At 38.8% G+C, this 24,457-nt stretch overlaps 1 protein-coding gene across 1 annotated transcript in view; it reads right to left on the reverse strand.

The window, feature by feature from the left end:
• The window catches only part of LOC130600356 (multiple epidermal growth factor-like domains protein 6), a 204,263-nt gene that overhangs the window by 66,831 nt on the left and 112,975 nt on the right, over positions 1 to 24,457 (reverse strand). Inside the window, exons 5-6 of the mRNA XM_057411612.1 lie at positions 23,299 to 23,421; positions 3,327 to 3,449 (exon numbers count right to left, since the gene is read on the reverse strand). Coding sequence (XP_057267595.1) covers positions 3,327 to 3,449; positions 23,299 to 23,421 — 246 coding nt within the window. The remainder of the gene's footprint in view (positions 1 to 3,326; positions 3,450 to 23,298; positions 23,422 to 24,457) is intronic.

Here is a 24,457-nt window from a genome sequence, read left to right on the forward strand (position 1 = left end):
GATTGGAACTATATGATCTTTAAGGTCCCTTCCAACCCAAACCATTCTATGATTCTATGATTATTGGGTTTACTTCTTGATCAGATGAGTGCTCAAAATTGAATATATGAACTGCTCCTGCAGGAAAAGGCAAACTCTATCCCCAGTGGTCAGCAGTTAGTGCCCAAATCCTGAGGCTAGGAACTCCTGGATTACTGGTTTACATGAAAAGCTTCTCTGTCCTCATCAGTTAGTAACTGTCTTGTGCTCCAGTGCATGAGAGCTTATTATATACATTTATTTTGGTGTCTTGTCTAAACCTGAAACAGAATTCAATATCCTCCATTCAGTATCCGTTTTATGATAGCAGTTCTCTCTGAAACCTACTCCTGTCTCTCATTTTAGTATTTATTTCTGTTTCTCCTTGATAATTTCTGAGATACTGAAAAAAGAACTGACCATGTATTAAGGTTTTTAATAGCTTCTTGTGAACAAATTTGTGAAGTGAAAACTCGCTTTCTGATAATGTTCATAGCTAGGACAACTCCAAACGGAGCTTTCGATTATTTGTGCCATGAGAAAACCTTACTATTCTATGCCCACAGAAGGTTTTACACATTACACAGGTAAATTAATTTGTCGTACCACCTGCTTTTCGTGTTCATTCAGTTCTCTTGCTCTTTTTCCCCAAAGCCACTTTAGTCCTTTTTTGTATAAAATTCCCTCTCCCCACAGCCAAAAATGAGACTATTCAGGAGGAGTAACAGAACTCAGACATCTCATCTTTCACTTCTGGGTTTTCCCTTGTCAGACCTGATCAGAGAGATATGAATTTCTCTCTCTTCTTTTAATTCACAGAAAACTGCTAGTGTTTCTAGTTGAATATGCACTGCTCTGCTTTTACATTAATTTCTTCTCTCACACTAGTGTTTCCTTACCCATACCTTATCCAGCTAAGATAATCAAGAAAAGATTGAGACTTTACAGTATTTTTAATTGCAGTTAAGCAATGACCAAAACACTGAAAATCTCTGTATGTGGTAAACCAAACAAACCTAAAAGAGCAAGTTCTTTAAACAAAAAATACTATTCCCACAGCTTGAGCATTGGTACATCCCGTGTTCTAGCTGCATCAGTAAATTTATTGCTGTGATAATACCAGAAATGACTAATGACATCTTTGGCTGACGTTAATCACAACCAAGGGACTTTGTACAAGAACAATGACCAAACTGAGTGAACTTATTCTGCAGATGTGAGCTGACCAGACTTGACTGCTCTTCTCATATTACCTAAAACCAGCCTTAAAAAATTAAATAAATAACATACTTTTCTTCTTCCCAAATGACAGAATATTTTAATCCTTTTTACAAAATTCAGCAACTTGACTTCAGTACTGATTTAAATGTAAAATAAGGATGGCATATTTTATTATTGGTTTTAGCAACATGCAGAATTAACTCCGCATGTCTTGTTTCAGGGCTCAAAGCCCAACCTAAGAAACACAGGGTTTATTCTTCCACAAGCACATAAACAGGCACCAGTCATGGGCTGAACTGCCAAGATCCATGGTGCTCTCATCTACATGAACATACACAGGGTAACTCCATACTGTGAATCAGTGGCTTTTCATCCTGTTTTTCAAACTCAGGTACAGCCTTTGGGATCATATCCACCCTCTTCCTACTGTTTTGTAATGCCTGTTTCTTGGAACAGGATGTCTGTCAGTACAACTGCGAGCATCATTCAGATTAGCAGAGCAGCTGCCAAAACCTGCAGCCAGCCCAGGCTCTCCATTTAATGTTGGCAGAAAGGGGAGCATATCCACAAGCAAGCATTCATGAGCTGAAGATCTTCAATATGGGAGATATAAAACTGATTTAAAGAAAAGCAATCAGTTTGGTTTGCAACTTCTTTTGTTATTGGCTTTCATATGTTATCTTTTGTTTGAGTGTGCCACAGAGGAGTACAGCAGGGGTTTTGCTGGCTGAGCAAGGGAAATTAGTTATTGGTTGTAACGGAGATGTTACAAACAGGACCACAGCAGATGAAGATGTATCCCTCATGTACAGGGGCAGTGCAACCTTTCAAAGACCAGTGTAGATAAAGTAACAGATCAAAGGGCATAAGATCACTATAGGAACAAGGAGCTTTCACAAATCTATAGCACCCTAATTATCAGCCCACAGCACAAGCAGAATCTCAGGAAAAGTGCTCAAGACTCTCAGATTCACATGCATGGGCACCCCCTGATGGAGTTAAAAGGATTAGCGCAAGCTAAATATTCATTCATATACTTGGAGGAGAGTTTTCAGCCCACCCCATCCATACTTCTCACTGTACCGTACCTAATAACTAAAATGCAAAACAGACTCAAGCAGACAATTCTGCATTACTGTTTTACATAAAAAAACCCTCAACATACAGCAAAGACTGAAGAGATGAAAGGTAGGACTGTTTCCTTTCATGGACTCTCTGAAAACTAGAAGACCTCTGAAGGCATACTTAAATATTTCATTAGCCTTTTAGAGCTCACTGTCTAGCTATCAGACCATAGCACCATGTTCTAAGATGTATCTTAGTAATTCACAAATTTGGCCTCTGCTTTTGATCCTCCCTAGAGGATTTTCTGCTCTGCTCACTGTAGTGCAGTCAGAGATTTTACTTCACCGCTGCACCCCTTGACCCAGTTAATGAGATCTGCCTGCCTCAGCTCACCACCATCTGGGAAAGCCTATGGGGACCCAGCCTGGGCAGTCTGATGGACTAAAAGGCTAAATACAACTTCTTGGTGGCAATCACAAGTTTTTATTTTGTCTTCATTGCTGAAAACACAAACTACATTTTGGGATTGCTTGGTCAGAAGAGCAGTGTTCTGCCAGGCAGCTGTGGGCAAGAGATTTTGCTACCTGCTGTTTGTATCTCTCAAAAAACAGGCAAAAAGACTAAGAGGAGGAGTAATGGGGCAGAAAAGCCCAGGACAGTGCTGAAACATGCAGGGAGATGTGACACAAATTCAAAAAGCTCAGAATTCAAAAAAACATTTTTATTTGAAACTAAGATCCCCTATTTCCTTAATGCTTGCAGCAAACAAAAGAAATGTTCATAAGATTGCATCACAGAAACACTGGACACCATCACTCACAAATAAAAAAAAAGGGAACAATTGTACGCTCACAGAAAAAAAGGAAGTAATTTGGAAATACCCGAATCAAGCTTCTTGTGCTGGAATGGATAATGACATCCTTTGTGAATTAGTCAAAACTCAGACTGGGACAGAGGCAAAGAGGTTTAGCAGAGAAAACTGTGTCTTGAAGTATGGGAAGTGCTTGTCAACTTTCACTCACCTATGCAAGTGCGCCCATCAGCATGGAGCCTATATCCTGCCCAGCACTGGCAGTGGAAGGAGCCATGTGTGTTGACACAGCCTTGCTGGCAGCCACCATTCACCACCGCGCACTCATCCACATCTAGAGAAGAAAGGCAGATGATGAGAATTACATGACAGCCTTAGCAAAGACATACCCCATCTCTCCTGGATGGCAGGCACATAGCTTATGCGTAATGCAACCATTACACTCAGACTGGGGTTTTGTTTGCTTCAATTCTGTGCTGTAAACAGAGCAAAGAAAATTGAAATTATACGGTGTTTTTCAAAGTTCCTGCAGGCACTGCCTCTGTAGTTTGTACTTCTGAAGCCCTTGTTAATTAGAATGATCTGTGACATGGCTGTTTCCTCAGGGCCAAGAGAAAAATACAGCAAAATAATTAGGGCAAGGTAACACATCTGAGCTCGTAGGTACCACTGGTCAAACACTTGGCTTTTTTAAACATTTGCTGTATGAAGATTTGCTTTTGCACCACGCTTTTAATCCTTTTAGCGGGTGCTCTTGAAGGCACAAGCACATAAAACTAACATAAATGGAAAAAAGCAATGCAATAACAGAGCCCATGCTCTCAATCAACATTACATTTTCAACCACTGAATACACAGGGAGCTTAGACATTACATTTAAAAAGAATGATGATTTTGTGCCACATTTTCTGTGACTCGTTCCCCTTAGGCTTCCTAGCATTCACCTAAGCTTTCCACAGCATCTTTTCAGATGACCTCCCAGAAAAACTATGTGATTTCCTGATGATATTGTTTCCGAAGCTAAGCAGGTATCTTTCCATATTTCACATTTTAGGGAATAACATTTAGCCAAATGAAGAGGGAAACTAGTATTAAAATAGCTTGAGAATGTTGCTTTAAAGTTTCATCTGAAAATGATACACAATGATGGACAAAAAAAAAAAATCAATAACAGTTTAAGTAAACAGGTGAAGGTTTAGAACAGACCCACAAACCTGAATTTCCAAAAATACCAAATAAGCAGTGTCTGCACCTTTTCAGCAACACTGGGCTACTGTAAGTAGCACCTGACTGGCATGTTGACACTAGTGCCTCAAAAATTGACACAGAAGTCATCGGAAATAAGGGTCAGTTGGCCCATGCCCTGAACAAAATTGCACCTGGCAGATGTCTGCCTAGAATTTGTCTGCCTGTTCCTTAAGAGCCATGAAGGATGGCAATGCCACTTCCTTCCATCTCACCAAGCAGTGATGCCAGTACCAAATTACCCTCACCACCAAAGACATTCTCCCTTTGCTGAAGCCAAACTTCCCTCTGGCAAAAGACATCTAAAAAGAATGCCCCTTTCAACATCAAAGACTCCCATTGATTTAATTGCTCTTTAGATCAGGTTCTCAAATTATCTAAGGTGTTTATCCACCCAAGCACACCAAAGCAGGTGTGAATGGGGAGACTGGGATTTGAAGAAATAAAAAAGAGTGGCTGCAACAAGGGCTGCTGTGGGGAAGCCTGCCAGCAGTGGAGAACACGGCAACACAAAGAGGTTCCCCAATATTGCACTGGAGGAACAAGGGACCTGGCTTTCATATTTTTGCTGTTGATATATTTGCTTTGCTTTTAGCCTTCATGGTTTAAATTTTTTAAAATGCTTTTAAGTTTATTCTATTTTAGAAAAATCTAATCAAAGTTAAATGAAAAAGGAAGTTTTAAAGACGACTTGGAAAAGTACAGTGTCTTGGTCATAAAGAAATGTATTTATAAAGTTAAATTTTAATACTTCACATGTGAATTTCACTCACCTAAAATGAAATCCTGGTGTTGACTAGTGTTTAAATTCTGACCATTTGCTAACATGAACTACTTTTTAATCCTTCTGCTGTATTTGCTGTTTTATTAGACTGTATACTACATTTCCTACTGCCTGGAGACATCTGGAATACTCTTCTTTAACAGAAGTTTTGCTTTTTAAAATGTAAACAGTATGCAGAAATTGTTATTCATCTTTTTGAATTCTATGCTGTTAAGAACTAGCCTGATGAAAAATGTTAGGACAAAATCAAAACCAGGAAACTATTTGTCTCGAGTATCACAGAAATAAAACAAACAAAAAGACTCAGAAAAATATAACAAGGAAGCAGCTGAACTGTATAGCACATCACATTCGAGTATTTATACCTCAATAAACTCAAGTACTGGGAGCTTCAATATAGTAATTTTATAGGCTACAATCAGCTGCAGAATTAATCTAATATACCAGATACAGTTTTAAGCTATCGTTTCAGCACTTAGAAAGGAGAAAAGATTAGTTCAGCTAACAAAAACAAGCACTTGGAGTTAGCTCTATTTGTTGGACCCTATTTGAACATTTAAGGAACTGACTTGGTTTACAGGGGATCTCTGCAGCTCCCGCAGCCACTGTGGCTCTTCTTTCAATGGCATTTCCCTCATGATAGCACATCCCAAAGGGCCATGAAGCAACTATATTGCTGAAAGGCAGTATAATTAGAAGAAAAATAAAGACCCTGAAATAGTTGTATGTAAGAGCTATAGCCAACCCCACCCCAAGACTCCCTGCAGCAAGTCAGGACAAAAGCAGAGGTGAGATCAATGAACCTGCAACGCGACTCCAAGACTGTCTTGCATGGATGCCACGTGAACAGCAAGTTTGATAACACACAATCCCTTCTAGTTTCAGGCTTTTTCTGCAGGATCAATATTTTAAGGATTATATGTTGAGAGATTCCTTCACGTACTACAGACATAATCATGAAAATTGCACTGCACAGTCACCTTTCAATGTCTCCTACATCCCAAGGCCAGGAAACAACTTTGCCCCCAGTTACAGAAGAAAAATGCCTTAATTATCTTGTCCAGGGAGCAGTCTGCAAAGTGGACACTAATCTAAATGTTTCAATTGCACTTGAAAGTTATGAAAATCCTGCCTATTTGGACTTTCATATTTAAATTGCTATCCTGGTAACGAACATACACACCAGAAAAACAACAGCTTATGCTGTTACAGGTACAGACATAGCTGCTTCTTTTTCTACATGGAAATACCTATAGAAATATAAAATTATTCTAGAATTATGAAGTTCTAAAAATATCAAAAAATATTATAGAAATATAAAGTCATTCTATTGTAATTCTAAAATATTATAGGATTATGGAAGATTGTGTCTGTTTAAGAATACATTATAATTAAATTTGGATTCATTTCCACTGCAGATCACACTGAAACACCTACGCGCTCAGTCCTCTGTAGTTACAATTTAGGACAATTATCTGAATAACCCAAATTTCAGGCCATTTACGGCTTGCATCTCGTGAGTCAGACTGCAAGGAAAGTGCCTGCATTCCCACAAAACAGAGACAGAGCGATCTGCTGAGACGAGAAGTGAAATGAGAACAGTGTGTGATCCCAGGCTATCTTGCAAAGGGGATTATGCTGTTGATGAATAAAGCAGAGTCAGTATGTGAATATCCTCCTTCCCACCTATGGAAGATTTCAACAGACATGCATTTTAGTGGCATTCCCCACTGCAGATGTCTCTGCTTTCCATGTTGTCTGTATGAAGTATGCCCCCACTCCTGCACAGGGATACTCACTTTTCATCAGGAACAACTTGGCAGGAATAACCTTATGGTAAGTCATAAAAACTAAAAATGAATTCTACATGTTTCCAAGTTGCAAAGTATTTTAGCCACCATGACTAAGAGCTTTTTTAGCTCTTCATGCTTCTGAAGCCTGTGCACTTGGACTGAGCTCAGTGCATTTTGACTGCACACTGCCCTTTCCTCCATCCTGACAGGATGCACATCTCAAGTCTCAAACATGGAAAAAGAGGATGCAGTGTACAAATGCACAAACCACTGCCAGCACAGTGCCCCTTTTCCAAGGGCAGATCCTATTGATGAAGTTACAGATTTTTAAGTCCTCCATATCCTTGAATAGGTTTTTGATAATCTTCAAGGAGGTTTGTCCCTAGCTCACTTGATGAGTCACATTGGTAATAGTTTGTTTGCCCTGACCCAAACCTTTTTAAATACAGAACTGTGTGATTGCTTGTTTGGAATTCAGGGTCATCACATCAGTGGCTTTTTTCATATCCTTACTGAAACATTTAGGAACATCTATGATCAATCAGCTCCTCAAAAATAAGCAGACAGTGGTGTTAAACACAGATAATTAGTGAACCTGAAATCATGCTTTTATAAAGGAAAAAAAAAAAAAAGCAAGGTGTTGCCAGATCAGTTCCCTACCAACAAGCAGCTTAGCTTTTTAAACCATTAAGAAATGTAAACAACATGCAAAACTAAATCCCAAAACAAGAAAAACACCAGTTCTGATGGCAGAAGGACTGAGCTTTTGCAGTATCCTCTCCATTTTTATCATCTTTCCCTTCTTTTCTGGCCATGCTGTGCAACACAGAGTTGTGAGCAGGTGGGCTATTTTTCAGTTCCCTATTTTCACGTTCTCCACTTGCGGCAGCCCAATGCCACTTGCAGTCAAGAGCAGGTTGCAGCCACAGCTCCCATGTCTCCAGATGGAGGGGAGCTGACATTGACAAAGGTCCTTGTGCTTACACTACAAGCCAGGTACCTCCTTAAACCTGCCCTTAAACACCCAAAGAATCAGAAGCTTCCAAAGGACACTATTTTAACCACTGGAGAACTACTTAATGCAATCTTAAGTCCTCTTTGGTTTTAAATCCTCTTTTTTCAAGGAACTTGTCTAGCAATTTCTACAGTGACTGCTCCCACAATCAATGCATCACCTGCTCTCCCACAGGTCTGCATTGATGCATCCATGACCACCTGTAGGCATATGCATATATTTGAGCTCTGGTGCAGAACAACTGCTACTTTGGATCTCAAAGTGCCTGCAGATCTGCCTTTCTAATTCAATTTACTTTTTTAAAGCACCGCTTTCTTCATAAGGTCATTATTTGTAATTTTTATCACTTTTCACATGCCTTCCTTCTGTGCACATGTGTGTGACTGCTCTGAAATTACAAGATGAAATGGTCCTTTAATATTAAGTTTACTGCACACTTTTCTTGCTTGTGTATTTTTAGTAAAATCAAAGACACAAGGTTACTTAAATTACAGCCCCTACTGCAGACCTGAGTCCCCCTCTTTGGTCTGGCCAAGTCAATGACAGCACACACATTTTGAGAATCATGAATGTAAAGAGAGATGATGTGCCAAGGGTGTCACACGGATGGCATGCACATCAAGGACACTTTTCAAGAGCACCATGCACAGCCTAAGCAGGGACAGGTGGCAGAGCAAGGTTTGCCTCTCAGCAAGCTTCACAGAGCCAGTGACATTTCTTCTGGGTGACAAATGAAAAGACTTTCTCTCCCTTGACTGTAAAAACATGCACAGATTGATAACTGTTCAAAGCCACTACTTTCTAATAGGTAAGCAAAGAAAAAATTTTCAGCGTCCAGACGCTGCTGGAGAATAAAAAAAAAAACAGAATTGGGCAGTTCCAACCTCATAATTTGAGGATTTTTTTATTTCTAGCAAAACCTCTTTACTTTGGCAAGTAAAGAACAATATGGAGCAGCAGAGACCAAATAGTTGTGAGCATCACACACCCCTCACTCTAGAGACTTGATATGATTGAAAAGATTGTTGTCCATCTGGGAGCTGATGTACAAAACATGTTCTGGGTACATGACAGCACAAACACCTGAGCACCGGACCCAAATAACTTTCACAGAAGCATAACTGTGCACTTTTTACCAATTGCCTAAGAAATACTACATAAAATTTGAATGAATGACACATGCGTTTCCATTTTCCAGTCACCGCAGTCCCCACAGCTCATTGCAGAAAAAATGCAACCAGCAGAAGCAGGGAAACACAAAAAACTACTTGCATTTATTCAGAGGATGGCTTATGCTGATGGCTTTAAAGTCACAGTCTAATTAAAACTAATTATAGTAATTATTTATTAAAAAATCATGACCAAGAAGAGGAAGCATGATCTATTCTATAGAGCATTTTCTTAAAATTCAGTAACAGCAGGGGTTTGTCTCTTCTTTACTCAGGGAGCCCTGTGGATCATTGGTCCACAAGCAATATTGTAAGGATGTGAGGATTAGTCAGTAACAATGGTGACAGAGAAACACAGGAGATTGGATCTTACATGAAGAACAGACACAGGAACACTTAAATGGCTGTATTTGAAATTATGGCAAGTGGATAAACTGTTCAACTCAAACATTTATTTGGAAATAAGTTAAAAATCTGGCTTACCACTCCCTTGCCCAGACTACCTCACCAAGTTTCCTCAGCTCCAGATCATTTAGTATGTCTGACATGGAAGCTCTCTTATTGTTTGCTATTTAACGTGGTATTTAAAATCAACAAAGATGTATGACAGTGCTTTCCCTTCTGTTATTTGTAATGGCACTGTGATTAGTCTCTTTCATGTGTTCCAAAGGTTGTTTAAACTTCACACAAGTCATGAAGTGAAAATATCATATGGTCTTTTCCCCCACTAATTTACATGGTGGATTTTACTCACTAATTCAGTGTGTTTCTAAATTAAATAATTCATATACTTAAGGGAAGGAAGGGAAGCAGGCTCGGTTCCCAGCCATTCATAAACTCATCACAAAAGTCAGAAATTTCTATAAAAGCAAAACATAAAATAAGACCTGCTACTGCTATAAGTAAATTTGTGACAGATGAAACTCATAGGTTCCTTTAAATCAGTCTCCCCAAGTTTTGAGTTTGAAACTGTCCAAACTCTGACAACCACTATGAAGCCACTCACAAATATACCCACTATTAAGCATGACATATTTTGCTCTTGCAGCAGAAGTTTTTAAAATTATCTGTCCTGTTTTGCTAACACTAACGTGGTTTTCAGGGTTCAAAAGTCTGACTGGAGGAGTTTTGAAACTCCTGTTGCTAGAAAAATAATTGTCCGTTTTTTCCACAATGGAGGAAGTCTGATATTAGTATTGACTCTAGGAAGAAAAATACAAGTTTAACATCTAATCCAAAATAAAGACTATAATTCAACAAGGAAAAGCAGAATTTTTATTTGTATTAATAAAAACCATTTTTGCTTCATTGAACTAAACTGAGGAGCAAAAAGGGAGAAGAGCAGTTTTCCATGGCTGTGAGATTTTACATTGCAAAACCCAGGGCTTTCTTAGGCTTCACTAAAACCATAAATATGGTACAAGCTCTTTTGAGTGGTTTACTAGAACCTGATGTTAAAACACCTTTGTGAAAAAGCTTTCAGCATAGGTAAGTGTGCTCCTGCAGAGCTAGCTGGGCCATTTTGAACCGATAGCACTCCTAGGCTTTTATTTTTTCTCCTAGGTTATTTGTTTCTGCCCTTCCTAGGTCCTCCAATGGACTACATGAGCATCCATTGTCTGCTCCAGTTCAAAGTCAGTCAGGTTAGCTCCAATCACTGCTGAAGCTTACTTGAATTTCAGTAAGTCACAGGTGACTGAGGCAAGCCTGCTACAATAAAGTTAACTAACAGAATAGCTTCAGCAAACAATACTGAAAGGAGCATGTCACATCTGATAAGAAATTGGTGAAAAGGCATGGTTAAGAGATCCCTTACCCAATTTAGTCTCTGCAAAAGAACTCCCTAATGAAAGAGGACCCTTGTTAGAGCAGTGAGTTTCTCCACTATGTTTCTTTGCTCAGGATTAAGGACAAAGCAGCTTTAACCACTACTTACTTCGGCGAGGCTATCCAATTAGCCCTGTACAGAAACAGGCTTTCCAAGTTATCTGATTATTTACTTTCCCCTGAAAATTGACAGCATTCAAAAATAAAAAAACAAAACCAAAGCTTTTTGTTTTTCACTGCCTTTCAGTCTGTCACCTTCCTTTAGACCTCCCCGGTGATTCAGTCACATTACAGAAAGGAATCTTCTACCCTGTCATCGATATCTTGCCCTACATTTCAGATGTTTTTCCAGGTAGCTTCAATGACTTCTACCTGTGCCTAGGTCGCGTTTCCACTCTCTCACCCTTGGTTTATTTGAACACCAAAGGGTGGAGACCATGTCACTGTAAAATGCTGAACAGCAGAGTCATCTATGGAACTATGTCTGTGTTCAGCAATAAATATTTATGCCCAGTTCTGAAGGGAGATGCCTTTCCCAATGAATGGTTTCAAGGAAAGAAGAGGACAGAGGCATCTCTGAGGTACAGCTTTTTGGGGATATTCAGGAACAGCAGCAGAGGAAAGGCAGAGCTGCTTCTAGCACACAAGCCCAGTGCAAGCTGCCCTATAACCCGCTTTTGAGGAGGAGTCTCGTAAAAGCACTGAAAGGCAACTGATCAAGTCTTAAAGACCTGAATTTAATTTCCCGATCTGCCACTGGCCTTATTGGAGAATAAATACATGAATATACTTCTGTGAGGGGTCATGCAACTCTCTTAGTGGGGTATGCAAGTGATTTCAAAGAACAACATTGATTTGCCAAAGATTGTGGTTATTTAAACTCATTGTGGGGATGAGGGTAAAAGATGCTCCAAGACAATTTTTTAACTTTTTTTTTTCTTTTTAATAGCACTTTCATGTGAAGACTGGCACAATGCAGCCATTGAAAGTGGTGACTTGTTCCTTGCCAATGACTAGATTCCGCAACCACAGTTCCTTTCTTCAATGTCCTTCAAGAGCGGATCACCTGGACAGAGTGACACAAAAATATAAAAAAGGCCAATATTTGTACTGCCAATTTCTGCTTACTTTCAATGCCGGATATGCCAGTCACTCCTGAGATATTTAACAGTGGTTTAGCTCAATAAACAGCCAAGAGCCCCTCATCCACAACTCTATATGCAAACCATATGTTGCAGTTGAAAACTCTGAAAATTATAATTAGAACTGTCCATTCAATTTAAACGAAGTCAAGAATGAAAACTATTTCAAATTCAATAAACAGGCCATTTGAAAGTGTAGACACTGTGGAGGACAAGCTTAACAACTTAATTGACAGGGAAAGCTTCATTTCTAATCCTCATTTTGATACTGTCTGTAGCCTCAGGAGTCAAAACACATCACTGCTCAGTCCTCAAAATATGCAGAGAAAATGAAAATGTCAGTTGAATAAAAAAAAAAAAAAAAAAAAAGCAGCAGCATCTGTTTGATAGCTGTGTAAGCCTGTGATATATAAACTGCTTTAGAGTCAAGCAGCCCTAATTAGCGTTTCAAGGAATTCTTCATTAAATATACACACAGAGACATATACCTCTATATATGAGTTTTAAGCAGCTATTGAGATCAGATAATTTGCAAGAAAATCAGGGTATAGAATTAAAGTAAGGAACATGATAATTTCGTGGACCAACCTCAGACAACACTGTGACATTTTCACACAGCTGCAAAGCAATCCTTTTCTCCATCTTTTCACAAAGCAGATCTGAACATTTTTCTCCACTCAGTCTTCAGAACAAAAAAGAATGATCCATTTCTGAATCTTGGAGTAGCACACAGCATCTCAGCAAAATAAGCCAAAAAGAAAAACTGATAGGGTTACCAGCCTCCACAGTAGGGTTATACTAACAGATATTTTGGCAACTGCACGCCCTTGACGACTCCAATTCACATTGATATGAAACCCACGCAGATGGACAAACTGTCAGTAGAAAAGTGGTGCCAGGATAAGTGAATGACCACATGAGATAACAAGGAAGTACAATCTGAAGAACAACCATCCAGACAAATGCGTAACTTATGATCTTTAAAAATGTTTATGTACTGAAGACAGCCTCATTAATTTTACTGTTTCCTGCAGAAAAGAAGTGAATGTACCAGCTGTAAACAGTAAAGTTGGAAGAGAACATTTTGCCTGTGCACCACAGCAGTGCAGGTTGTAACACAGTAATTAAAGTTTTATGTAATTTCTGTTTAGGAGAAAGGCTCTGAGATCACCAGCATCAGCAGCTTTACTTCAACGCTCCTGCAAGTTTTACTGATGTGGCGCAGAATAGAAGAAGAAAAATTTCTTATGAGGCTATTAATTTTTAAATACAGTTCCCCAGTGCAATTCAGTCATGCCATGCTGGGAGGTAGGTGGGTGGCAATGGAGGAAAGGATCTCTATGAGGAGATGCACTTAATAAGCGACAGCATGATACAGCCAAAACTCCTTGCACAGATTCAAACCCGAGATGTACTAAGGAGGTTTATATCTTGGGCCATCAGCATGTTCTCTTGGCAGGATATGACAGTTGGAAGAAACAGTTATGAAATATGAAGACAGAAATGACTGAACTGATGAGAATATCCTTTTTTTTTTTGTTAGCAGCAATATTAATGCCCACTTGCTGAGCTCAGCAAGTGTCTTTACAACAGTATAATGCATAGAGAAATGTCTTTTCCACACACAGTAGGTAAAATATGCAAAAGAAAATGACAATCATGCAAATCACAACCTGATGTTTCCATCTTACAGTACATATGCTCTGCTGGTCAGAAACATCAATACTATTTGTGACAAAAGTCCTATTGGGTTGGCAAAAAGCTTTAAAACATGACATGGATAGACTCATTTTGCAAACTGACTGGAACATAAGCCAGTCTTGGGAATAATTGGTTTTGGAGGAGCAATTGCCCGTCAGAACTGTATTGCTCAACACATGAAATGTGTGTAACACTGGCATTGTGCTTGCATTGACACGACTGTGAGGGACTAGGAAGACAGGGAGGGAAAACACAGCATGCAGCCACTAAGTTCCATCTCTCTTCCAATCTCACCTACATGAGACCATAACAAAATCCACCCCATTTCTGTAAAAACAGGCTCACTGTCATTGCTCTATAGCCATTACTTCATTAGGTGCCTCATCAAGAAGCCACCACAAGCATCCACCCCCACTGGAGCTATCACAGCTCCAAACCGATCTGCAACACAAACCGCCAGTGAGAAAAACTAGAATGTTATACAGATTTTCTTGCTTTGCTTCCTTATGACATGTATTAGTTGTGACTGCCAAGATTCAACCACAAGAAGACAGTAGTGGCATTAATACATCCCAGACCTGTCCACACCAGCTTCCAGAGCTGGATCCTAATGAACAATGTCACCAGGCACAGAAGATACTTTTTCTTCTCCTTTTTTTCCTCTTCCCAAGATTAAAAATGACATCAAATTAATCACTTGATTGCTCCATTTTTATTGTTTTGATATTGTTTATATATATATATTTAATTCCTTGGCTGACACTGAATGTCTTCTGGAATAGTAACTGTTAACAAAGTTCTCAGGTGGGTCTTTCAAAGATCTGGTATGCAACAACAGCAGGTTTATTTCAAGTTGGTCTTCTAATAAATCTCAGTTAAAGCCCTCAGGTACTCATGTAATTGAAGTCTGAGTAATCCAATACGATGTTGATTACACTACTGATCTTTTAATAAGGAAGCGTAGCCCTCCCAGCAGTTGCTATCTTGCTGACAGTCATGTCTGCATCGTTTCCTTTGGGCCACTGCTTTGAACAGAGCTGACAGATTTCTGTTTGGTTTAGATTTTATCACAAACTGGTTTAAAGCTTTTTAAGGATATATCAGATGGCTTGTAAAGTCCATGTGCATTTCAATAAAAATGGAATTTCTATTAGTTGTCTTAGTGAAGACAGGTATTAAATGCTTCTAAAGAAGAACAGAAACACCACTCAGGAGTTGTACTTCTTCCTATCTCTGTATCTAGTTAGTCCTTGTTTATGTAGCCTTTAAGTAAAGATATAGAAAAAGCAGTAGTTACCCTGCACAATACTCCACTGAAAGGCAAATGTACACATTTTTCCTTTCATAATTTCCATTTAAAGTATGAATTGAAGGTTCTAAGCTTTGCCTCTCTACACAAGGATAATTCAGTTGCAATTTACATTTTCGATGTGCTTAAAACGAACACCAAGATGACTCGTGCTGTTTATAAGATGCTTGTATTTGCTGGTAAATACCTTGCTACAAGCAAGCTATAATTTAAGTATTCAAAAGTCTTGTTTCTGCATAAAATTACTACTAACCGTAATTTTGGAGACCATGACCAGAGCTTCAATTTCAGGCTTGCAAAGCTCTTCCTACACAATGATTCTTAAAAGTAAGAGTGTATTTTCTTCTCTGACAACGGCAATCATTGTATCTCTGTAATTGCGGAAAAGATTACCTAGCTTTTAATACACATTAGTCAGCTGCAACAATACCATGCTTCTTTCCTTTCCTTTAAAATAAACTAATTATTGTCAATCAGCCCAGTGGAATGTTATCAATCTCTATAACCCGCCTTTCAGAGGTAGTCATAAATGCTGGAAACTAGCTAATATAAACTAATCAGAGCTCTAGAAATATCTCAAAACATATTTGTACTGCAGTCTATCATTTTTGTCATATTATTTCTAGGGCTGGACAATAATAGGCTTTTCATAAAGTTACATAGTGCTTTTCATCTGACTATTCAAAGCTCTTACATTAATTAAACATTAAATCCCTGAGTGGTGTAGCAAATACTGTAATATTTCCCAACCTTAAATGTTTTCATTGTCCAAAGCTGATCAATAAAGCTTTGTGCATCAAGAAGTGTGGACAAAGAAAACTTTTCAGGCTGGTATGTTTGCTCATGCCCAACTTTCTGCAGAAACTCACAATTGCAAGAGCTGGAGTCAGACACAGCGAGCCCCGGAAGGGGATGACTGCCACTCTCCCTGCACTTTACTCAACTACTCCCTTCCAAAGATAATAGCAAATTCAAGTGCACACTTTGTTTTTCCTTCCAGCTGGTAGAACCCATGTGAGGCTTTTCAGATCCTGGAGGAAGACTAGGGAGCTGAAAGCCTTGGAGAAGCAGCCCAGGTGCAGAGTCTATAATCAGCTGTGATGCACGGTAAGCTTTCAAGCACCGTATGCGCTAGACTAGCAGATGCCATAGGGATAGGACTCTTCATTTGTTGTTACCTGGGAGGCCTGTGACATCTACAAACAATTCTTCCCTTTCAGTCCATGTTAGGTCAGTGACTAATAATTCAACTCGTAACTGAAATGTAGAACGTGGTGCCAGTTTTCTGTGGTTTATGTGCGCTTTTTAAAAAACACGCTGCTTTGGAACACAGCAGCAGAAACGTTATGACGTGCTGATAAACTGCACTACCCTCAACCCTCTGTAATCCTCACATAACCTGAAAATTAAACTGCCAGTTGCATAGTTTATGCAAAAGGCTGTTATTAAAATGCTGCAGTTGAATTAAGCATTAAAAGAGAAAACTCTAGACACCAAAAAAAACCTCCAGGGAAAAAAACCTCATTTTTCCTCCACTGAAAAACCAGATATTTTTCCCCCATGGAAAAGGAGATTTACCAAGATTATCCTGAAATAATCACTCAATTCTTGAAATATAAAAGGCCCCAGTCTGCCTCCAAGAACCAAGGCTGCAAATGCAAGCAGGACTCCTTCTGCTCTTGCTTTGGAGCTTCAGATTAGGATATTGCTCTTGACACCAGCCATTTCTACCCAAGTGGCCTGCATAAAACTTCTGCTTAAAAAGTGACCGAAAACTGACTGTGTCTGTCCTCAGCTTCAATCAATAAAAACATGCATCTGGGATAAATGAGCTCACTTTTCAGTGGCAATACTCACTCTGGGAGAAGCTGTCATAACTGCTAGTTCATCTACCCTGAGGGATATCAGATGCGAGACACTGCATGGGTTAGCTCACAGCCGTCTTTTCTCAGCGTGTCAGAGAGGAGTGGAGAGACTTGAGCAATAGTCAAACATGAATCAGGAAAAACCTAAACAAATGCAATTAAAATAATAATAACACCCACCCCCATCACCCCACCCCCAACAGCCCAATTATCAGAGCATTAGATACTGCTTTTGGTGAAGACTGCCAAATATGTGCTCAAAAAATAGGCTGAAGTGTCTGTTCTGGTCTAGTCTTCCCTGAATGAAGAGAAACAGGTCAGACAAAATGACTGTGATTTTGCTGAGTTTGGTATATGCTACATTTTAATAAGACTAACAGGGTTCGTATGTCTGCAACATGTAATTGAGTGGATTAGGCTTAGGAAGGTGCACAAAATGAGAGGGACTGACTAAACCAACCCATGGCATTTGCTACGTGCTGACAGCTGCTGTGAGCTTCAAATGAGCCTGCCAAAATTCAACTCAGGTCCCTGCCTGCTTGGGCTTGCCATTAATCAGGATTCAGGTAATTAATTTAAAAATCCGATAACCTACAGTTAATGTTACCTTTATTATGACTCTCTTGTAATTTTTACTGCTTTGAGCGCATTTTTTGATGTAGTACTACCACGAAGACACAAATGCAGAAAGATGACACTATTTTCTTCAGAGAGTGCAACAGCTTCTAGCAGCTATTGATCCCAGCTGGCTCCAAATGCAGCACAGGAGCGTGTAAGAAAGGTCAGAAAAACAACCCCCAGTGTTAGTTTCTCAAGAGTCAGAGACAAATGCTTTGAAACAAGAATCCGTAATTTCCAAAATAATTGCTCAGGAGTATAAATATAATTGCATTTCCAACAACGTTTGCAAATGTAGCAAAGCATGTCTTCAGTAGTTTCTGCCTGGATCCTCTCTGCAACCATACACAAATACCACACAGTTCTCCTGCCTAAATCCAACAGTCCCCAGAAAACCACAGAAGTCCAACTGCATAATGCTAAGTAGCATTTAAAATGAACAGTTAATCCTTAATCTTAGCTAATGTGTTTCCCTTTGTAAGAGAAATAAGGGCATCCTTGCTTTCATCAACTGGGATCTGAAATCAAAAGCAGTATTTACGCTTTCTATTTGTGACTAAAGATACTGATCTGACAGGTAGGAGCAACCATAGATAAACAATATTTAAATGCAAAAACAGGTATTGCTTCTGGTTGAATTCACTTCAAATGATCAAGTAGCTACCACTATCCTGGATGTATAAGGTAACGAGAAGTAAATGTTTATTCTTTGGCCTCTGACAGAGTGCTTCACAGCTTTTTTGTTTTGAAACTTAATTACTTGGGGAGTTTTATGACTTTGCTATAGGAACCTATGAGAGCACCTAATGACAAGGTTGGAAATACCAGAAATTAGGTTTTGTCCTCCTTTCTCTCACTTTTCTTTTTTTTTTAATTTTACTTATTCTTTTTTCTCCTCCTTTCTGAATGGCTGTAAAAAACCCAGCACATTAAAATATCCTAGTAACCAATATTTTTCACCTAGGGTCTATTAAGGTCGCAAGATGGAGTTGTCCACTCCCCTAATTCTCTAAGGTGCACACTAAGTGGACACAGTAATTCAGTTACAGACAATTAGATAATTGTGATAGAGTTCATGGAACTGATGTTATTTCTGTACCTCAAGACAAGGTCTTGAGATAGAAAAAGATGAAGGATGGGTGGCTTCACCTCATCTATGAGTGCTTTCACTTGATTGCCCTGAGATTTGAGCTCATGCAGAGGGGTACTTGTTGCATCTATAATCAGAACTAGTATAGTTTTCTTTTTGTAAAATATAATTCATTTTCCTTATTCTCCTTCTATTGTAAGTGTTCCTGACCATAACTGTGTCATGGTGTGCCATAATGTTACAAGTCAAATGCAACTTTCTGGGATAAGATAATGAAAAGGCATCCTGAATCCCTCCAGTGCACTAATTTCTTCTGTTCTATTAAAAAATAAAAAATTTAAGACCTGCTTGTCTTTTCCCTAGACGTTTATGGTATTATATCCTTAAGGCTTTTTTTTTTTTTCATAGGAAATGGCAGAAGCCTTGTGCATTGATTTGTTGGGCAAGGAAAACAGTCCAAATGCAGAATTAGTATCAACAAGAAGAGAGTTTGACAAGACTAAGTTACACCTCAAAACTTACAGACTAAATAAATGCTGAAGTCATTTTCATTTTAATAAGAACTTTCTTTCTCTTAGACAATTCCCTCAATATTCTTTTTAGTCCAGCTATTAACTCTTCAGTGTCACCAGTGTTCGGAGAATTTCTGTCTGACCTGGGATCAGGCTAAATCAGTGACACCAGTGACTCTGACATTACTGGCGTAAACAGCAATGGCCTTGCAAAGTCACACACTGGCTCTGGATACAGCTGCCCCAAAAGTCCCTATGGCAAAAGTCAAGAAACTTGCCTGGGCTCCAAGGTCTGACCAAAGCCGCTGGGGATAGGGTTACAGCCACTGCAATACTACTCTAATCAGTAAAATATAAGCTTCTTTTCATCACAGCTAATCGTAAGACTTCATTTGTCTCTAACTTCTTTCAGTTATCCTGACAGATGAGAGCATAATCATATAAATAAGAAATGACAGTTTACCAAAGAAGGTTAACATAAGGTCACAACCCTTTTTCATTTGACTTCTGGGCTTATTCATGTGTGAAAACATGCTTTTGTAGTTATAGCCTCAACCCCCCTTACAGATCTTGACTTGTGTCAATAATTGAGTTTTAAAATGTTATTTATGTTCAGAAAATATCATTTCTGCTTTTTGTGATGTTCGAGTAGAATTGTTTTATGTTAGTACAAAATATTAAATGAGAATATTCATACATCTCAAGTGCACCTCACTGACATAAGTCATCAGTGGTACCTCTGCTCGTCAAATAAGGAAGTATTGCACACACACATATTTCCTCTCCCTTCCTCAGACCAAATTACACTTTTCTGAGCAAATCCACCCACAGACACTCTCCAGACTGCCCATGAAACACTGAATGCTGGTACAGACCCACAGGGCACAGAATCAGGCTGATAGTCTGCATGTATGACTATGTCATATATTAATTTGCTGTATTATTTGTGCAGTGACTTAAATCCACATCATTTCTCATCATTAATTTCCATCAGACACGTGAAAAGGGAGAGGTAAGCATGAGCTTTCTGTCAAAATCTGTAATGCCAATGTAACTATCTGCCAGAAAACATTTCTCTGTCAGATAAGAAAATGAAATCTGTCTATGAACACTGAAGAGTAAAATCTGCAGTACAACATGTAGATAATTAGTTTTGAAAGGCTAATCAGTTCACTGCTCTGGCTGGCATTGCTATATAGATGCACATGCCTTCCACTTACTGCAACTTACCTCTTGATGTAAGTATCCCCCACTGAAATGAGGTAAGGCTTTATACATCACATCATCTGAATGATACATCCTGACAGAAAAGCTCCCAATGAGCTAGAAAAGATCCTTACAAGCCTCGGGAGGAGTGTGGACCCCGCAAGTGTGGGGTGTCCCAGGCTGTGCTGTGCTATCCCCTTCCCCACGTGGCTCTAATCAGCTGCGGAACCACCTGAGAAAGGGAAGATTTAGTCAATGCTGATAGCAATAACTTGTATTAAGATTATTTCCCCTATTTTATGGTGTTGTCTTGTGCACATTCATGGAGCCTTGTGTCGTACACACACTTTTGACAACCCAGAAAACAGTGATGCTGGGCATCTTCAGTTCGCTGCAGCTGTGAAATTAGGCCTCTGGGTCTCCTAAAATTGCTCATAAAACCCTCAGCTATTATTGATCAAATCAGAAGTACACTTTATTATGTTGTTGGGAGTAGTAGATTTTTATCTGCTTTCCCTTCTTTAGCATTAAATAGCTACAAATACCTAAAACCTTTTTTTTTTTTATAGATATATTTCCTGATGTCTTCCCTTTTTAACAGAAGGATGCTCTATTTATTTTTTTTTTTTTTTGAAAAACAGGATCAATCTTCACACTAATAATGACTTTTTGAATAAAATCTGTACTACTTCCATGGCGCTTTCTTAATGATACACCTTATTTATACCTTGGTTTATAAAAAACCTGTACATCCATTGATCATTTCAGTCACCAGTGAAATAAAACCAATCATGAGATGGATAACAGGGGCAGAACAATAGAACAAATCTATTTAAGGTTTGAGTTCAGACTAAAGGGTAACATAAAGCACAATGATGCTATAAAGAAAGAATAACCCAGAACAACTGTAAGCCTTATTCCTCTAAAGATGCTGAATAACCTGAATGAGAAGCTGGTTTACTCTCATCTGCAAAATGACCCCTCTGAGCAATGCAGAAGCGTCAATAAAACAGCAATCCAGTATTACATCCTGAAAGACCAGCACTTTCCAGCAGCATAGAGTTTTGTTTGGAAGATCACTTTTCCCACATGTAGTAATCAACCACTAAGTTACATATATTGCAATATTTGATGCTAGAGGTCGGCTCAAGCTGGCCTTCTTGCAAGTCAGTATAGTCATACACTTATTGTCATTATCATCTTCACAAAAATTCAGGTTTAATTACTGTCACTGCTACGTTCACTTTGTTCCATGACTTGAGCATTTCCAACTTATTGTAAGTTTCCATTTTTGTCTGAAGATGTTAAAAAGTGGCTTAAAATAAGCTTATAATATATTTTCCTGTAATTCCTGGTTAGAATCAAACATCTTAAACTCTGAGTTTTTAAAGAATGTCAAAATACTCAGAATAAAAGAACTGCGCAGAATGAACACTAGGTTAACTTACACAAAATTATGGAAACAGGACTCCTGCATGCTGAGCAGTTTAGGATGATAATGAGTAGGATCCCTTCTTTCAAAAACTCAGGCTTTGGACAACTTTTACACAGATCTGATAGCAGTAAGAAGCCATCAATGTATGAACCTATATGCCTGTTCATGGCTATACTACCAGCTAGTCTGAAAAAAAAGATAAGAGAAGGCTGAGGTGAAGTAGCAGGAATCTGTGAATCATAGTATTTCTGGCTTGGGTTCTCAAAAGGTCAAAATGAAAGCATGGAGGACCAGAATGAAAAGCTTCTATCAAAACAAAATAACCATCCACAGCTTATTTACACTGTCAAGTTGGATATCAAATGACAGGTTGCTGTGGAAAATAATTCTATGATATTCTAAAAAAAAAAGAAGTGCAGCCAAATAAATTACAAATTTAGGATATAGTATATGATCACAGCCAAGAAAGACATTGCTTTATACAAACCTTAAGAAATTTGTGAGATACTATGCAACCGGAAAAAGCCAGAGAAGATGGTTTCTTGTGAAAAGATAAGAATACAGCTCATGAAAACCTATCTAGTGCCTTTCACCTGAAGATAATCAAAACCATCAACGATACACTTTCAGCAATGAAATGCAGCTGAGGAAGCAATCCAGGCACCAGCCAGTATATACAAGATCATACAGCAGTGAACATTCATTACCTATGTTACAGCAGAGTTCAAGAAGAAGGAACTGCTCTGGCCTGCAATACAGTACACCTTGGCTACTTTACACCTTATCTCCTCTACCTTTTGCAGCATCTGATTATGCAAATTTGTAGTGTTTGTAGGTCAACAGATCAGATGGGCTTACTTACACCAAGTCTATATTTACCAGTCTATATGTAAGAAGTCTAACCAAAATTCATCATGTGTTCCAACATAAGCTTATGTCATGTTTTGCTTCTCCACAAAATCAAGCTTTTAGAAGGAAAATTTTACCCTATAACGCACTAACTAGACTTACATTTCCTTTAGGAAGAAGACAAATGGTTTTACATAGCATGTGGGTTTAAATCCTTTTTTATTCAGTTAATCTTTAGCTGTGGAACTGTGATTGAAATGCAAAAAAGTATGCATATTTTTGGATAAGAACCATTTTGTTTTAGAGACAGACAAAATGTTATCAAACATATCCACGTTCAAGTTTTTAAATTGATGATGGAAATTCCATAATCAGAACATGGCACAGCCAATCCAGGTTAAGTAATAATATTTCTTCAAAAAAGAAAACAAAATCCCAACCCTTTGAAGTGTTCTTATAGTTATATCTTCATAATCCAGACAGGAGAAGATCTGCACTCTTGACAAGTCTGAGTATATGCTCTTCAGCTGGCTCCAGATAAAAACTAACATTTCCTTTTCCTCTCCAATGTTTTTTCTGATTTCTTAATAGCAGTGGAACACAGTACAAATACAAAGCATTACCTCTGCATGATTTTCCATCTTCCTCCAGTTTCTGGCCATCTGGACATTTACAGTGGTAGCTGCCGACAGTATTACAGCACTGGCCATGACAGCCACCATTCTCCATGCTGCACTCATTTACATCTGTCAGAAGAAAGTGAACAGCAGTCACTAAAGAGTCAGCATTGACCACATTACTTGGTTAGTTGAGGACAATCGTGTATGATGCTGATGTAACAAAATGTGAGCATTACTGAGAAGTATGGGTAAGGGCCCTGAAAGCAACCACAGGAGCAGTGACTGCCACCTATGTCACTGTGCCCCCCAATTTAACCAGGAGGTGCAATGGGGGAATTTTACTCCCCCACTTCTGCACAAGATAAGCCGCAGACTACACCTGGCTCCAGCTGCAGGTTCTACCCAACTCATCAACTCCCTATCTCTGTGCAACAAGATCAAGAACAATCTTTATACTCTCATTTCCACCAGGCTCCTTGTGTATTAGGTTGCTTCTAGCAGTTATGGCAGATGAGAAACCTCTGAAAGGTGGAAGTATTTTGAATCAATTAAGGTCCTGTTTCCTTCAGATACATGTGTACTAGTATCTACACACCTTACTTTTTCACCCGATCAAATTAGTGCTTGCAGACACGCAAAAATAGAACTTTACAAATTATAAATGCAGAATGTTAAAGAATCACATAAATAAATAAGTAAACAGGCAATGGTTGAAGAAAAATCAATAGTAAAGATATTTGCTATTTAGCCCATGTACATAACAGCCCTACATAAGAATTTCTGAGGAAATGTGTTAGAAATGACCAGGCCAGTACTACTGCTCTGTTGAACAGGATCAGGGACAACAGATGGTATGGAAATATTTCCAACTAGAAAACTTGTCAAACAGGGCAGTAAATGTAACAAAACCAGCAGGTATTTGCTGCACTGATTTCACTATTCTGGAATGTATACTTGTACCATTGCTTTCTTGCCTGCTTTGCTCTCTCTCTAGTGCTAATACCACACAGAGATGTAATCCATCAGTGCAGGGACAGCAAAGAAATGTCATAAGAATAATGGGCTTGGGGTGTCTTTTTTTCAGTGTTTTGACATATGTCTTGAACTGACTTGGTGGCAGAGCAGACCTGCTTAGCGTGTTGGTAAGGGGAATGCCAGGGCT

This window comes from Pezoporus wallicus, unplaced genomic scaffold, assembly GCF_028554395.1.
Source record: "Pezoporus wallicus isolate ANWC-B61680 ecotype Strahan unplaced genomic scaffold, APGP_CSIRO_Pwel_v1 contig_6899, whole genome shotgun sequence".
Taxonomy (NCBI): domain Eukaryota; kingdom Metazoa; phylum Chordata; class Aves; order Psittaciformes; family Psittacidae; genus Pezoporus; species Pezoporus wallicus.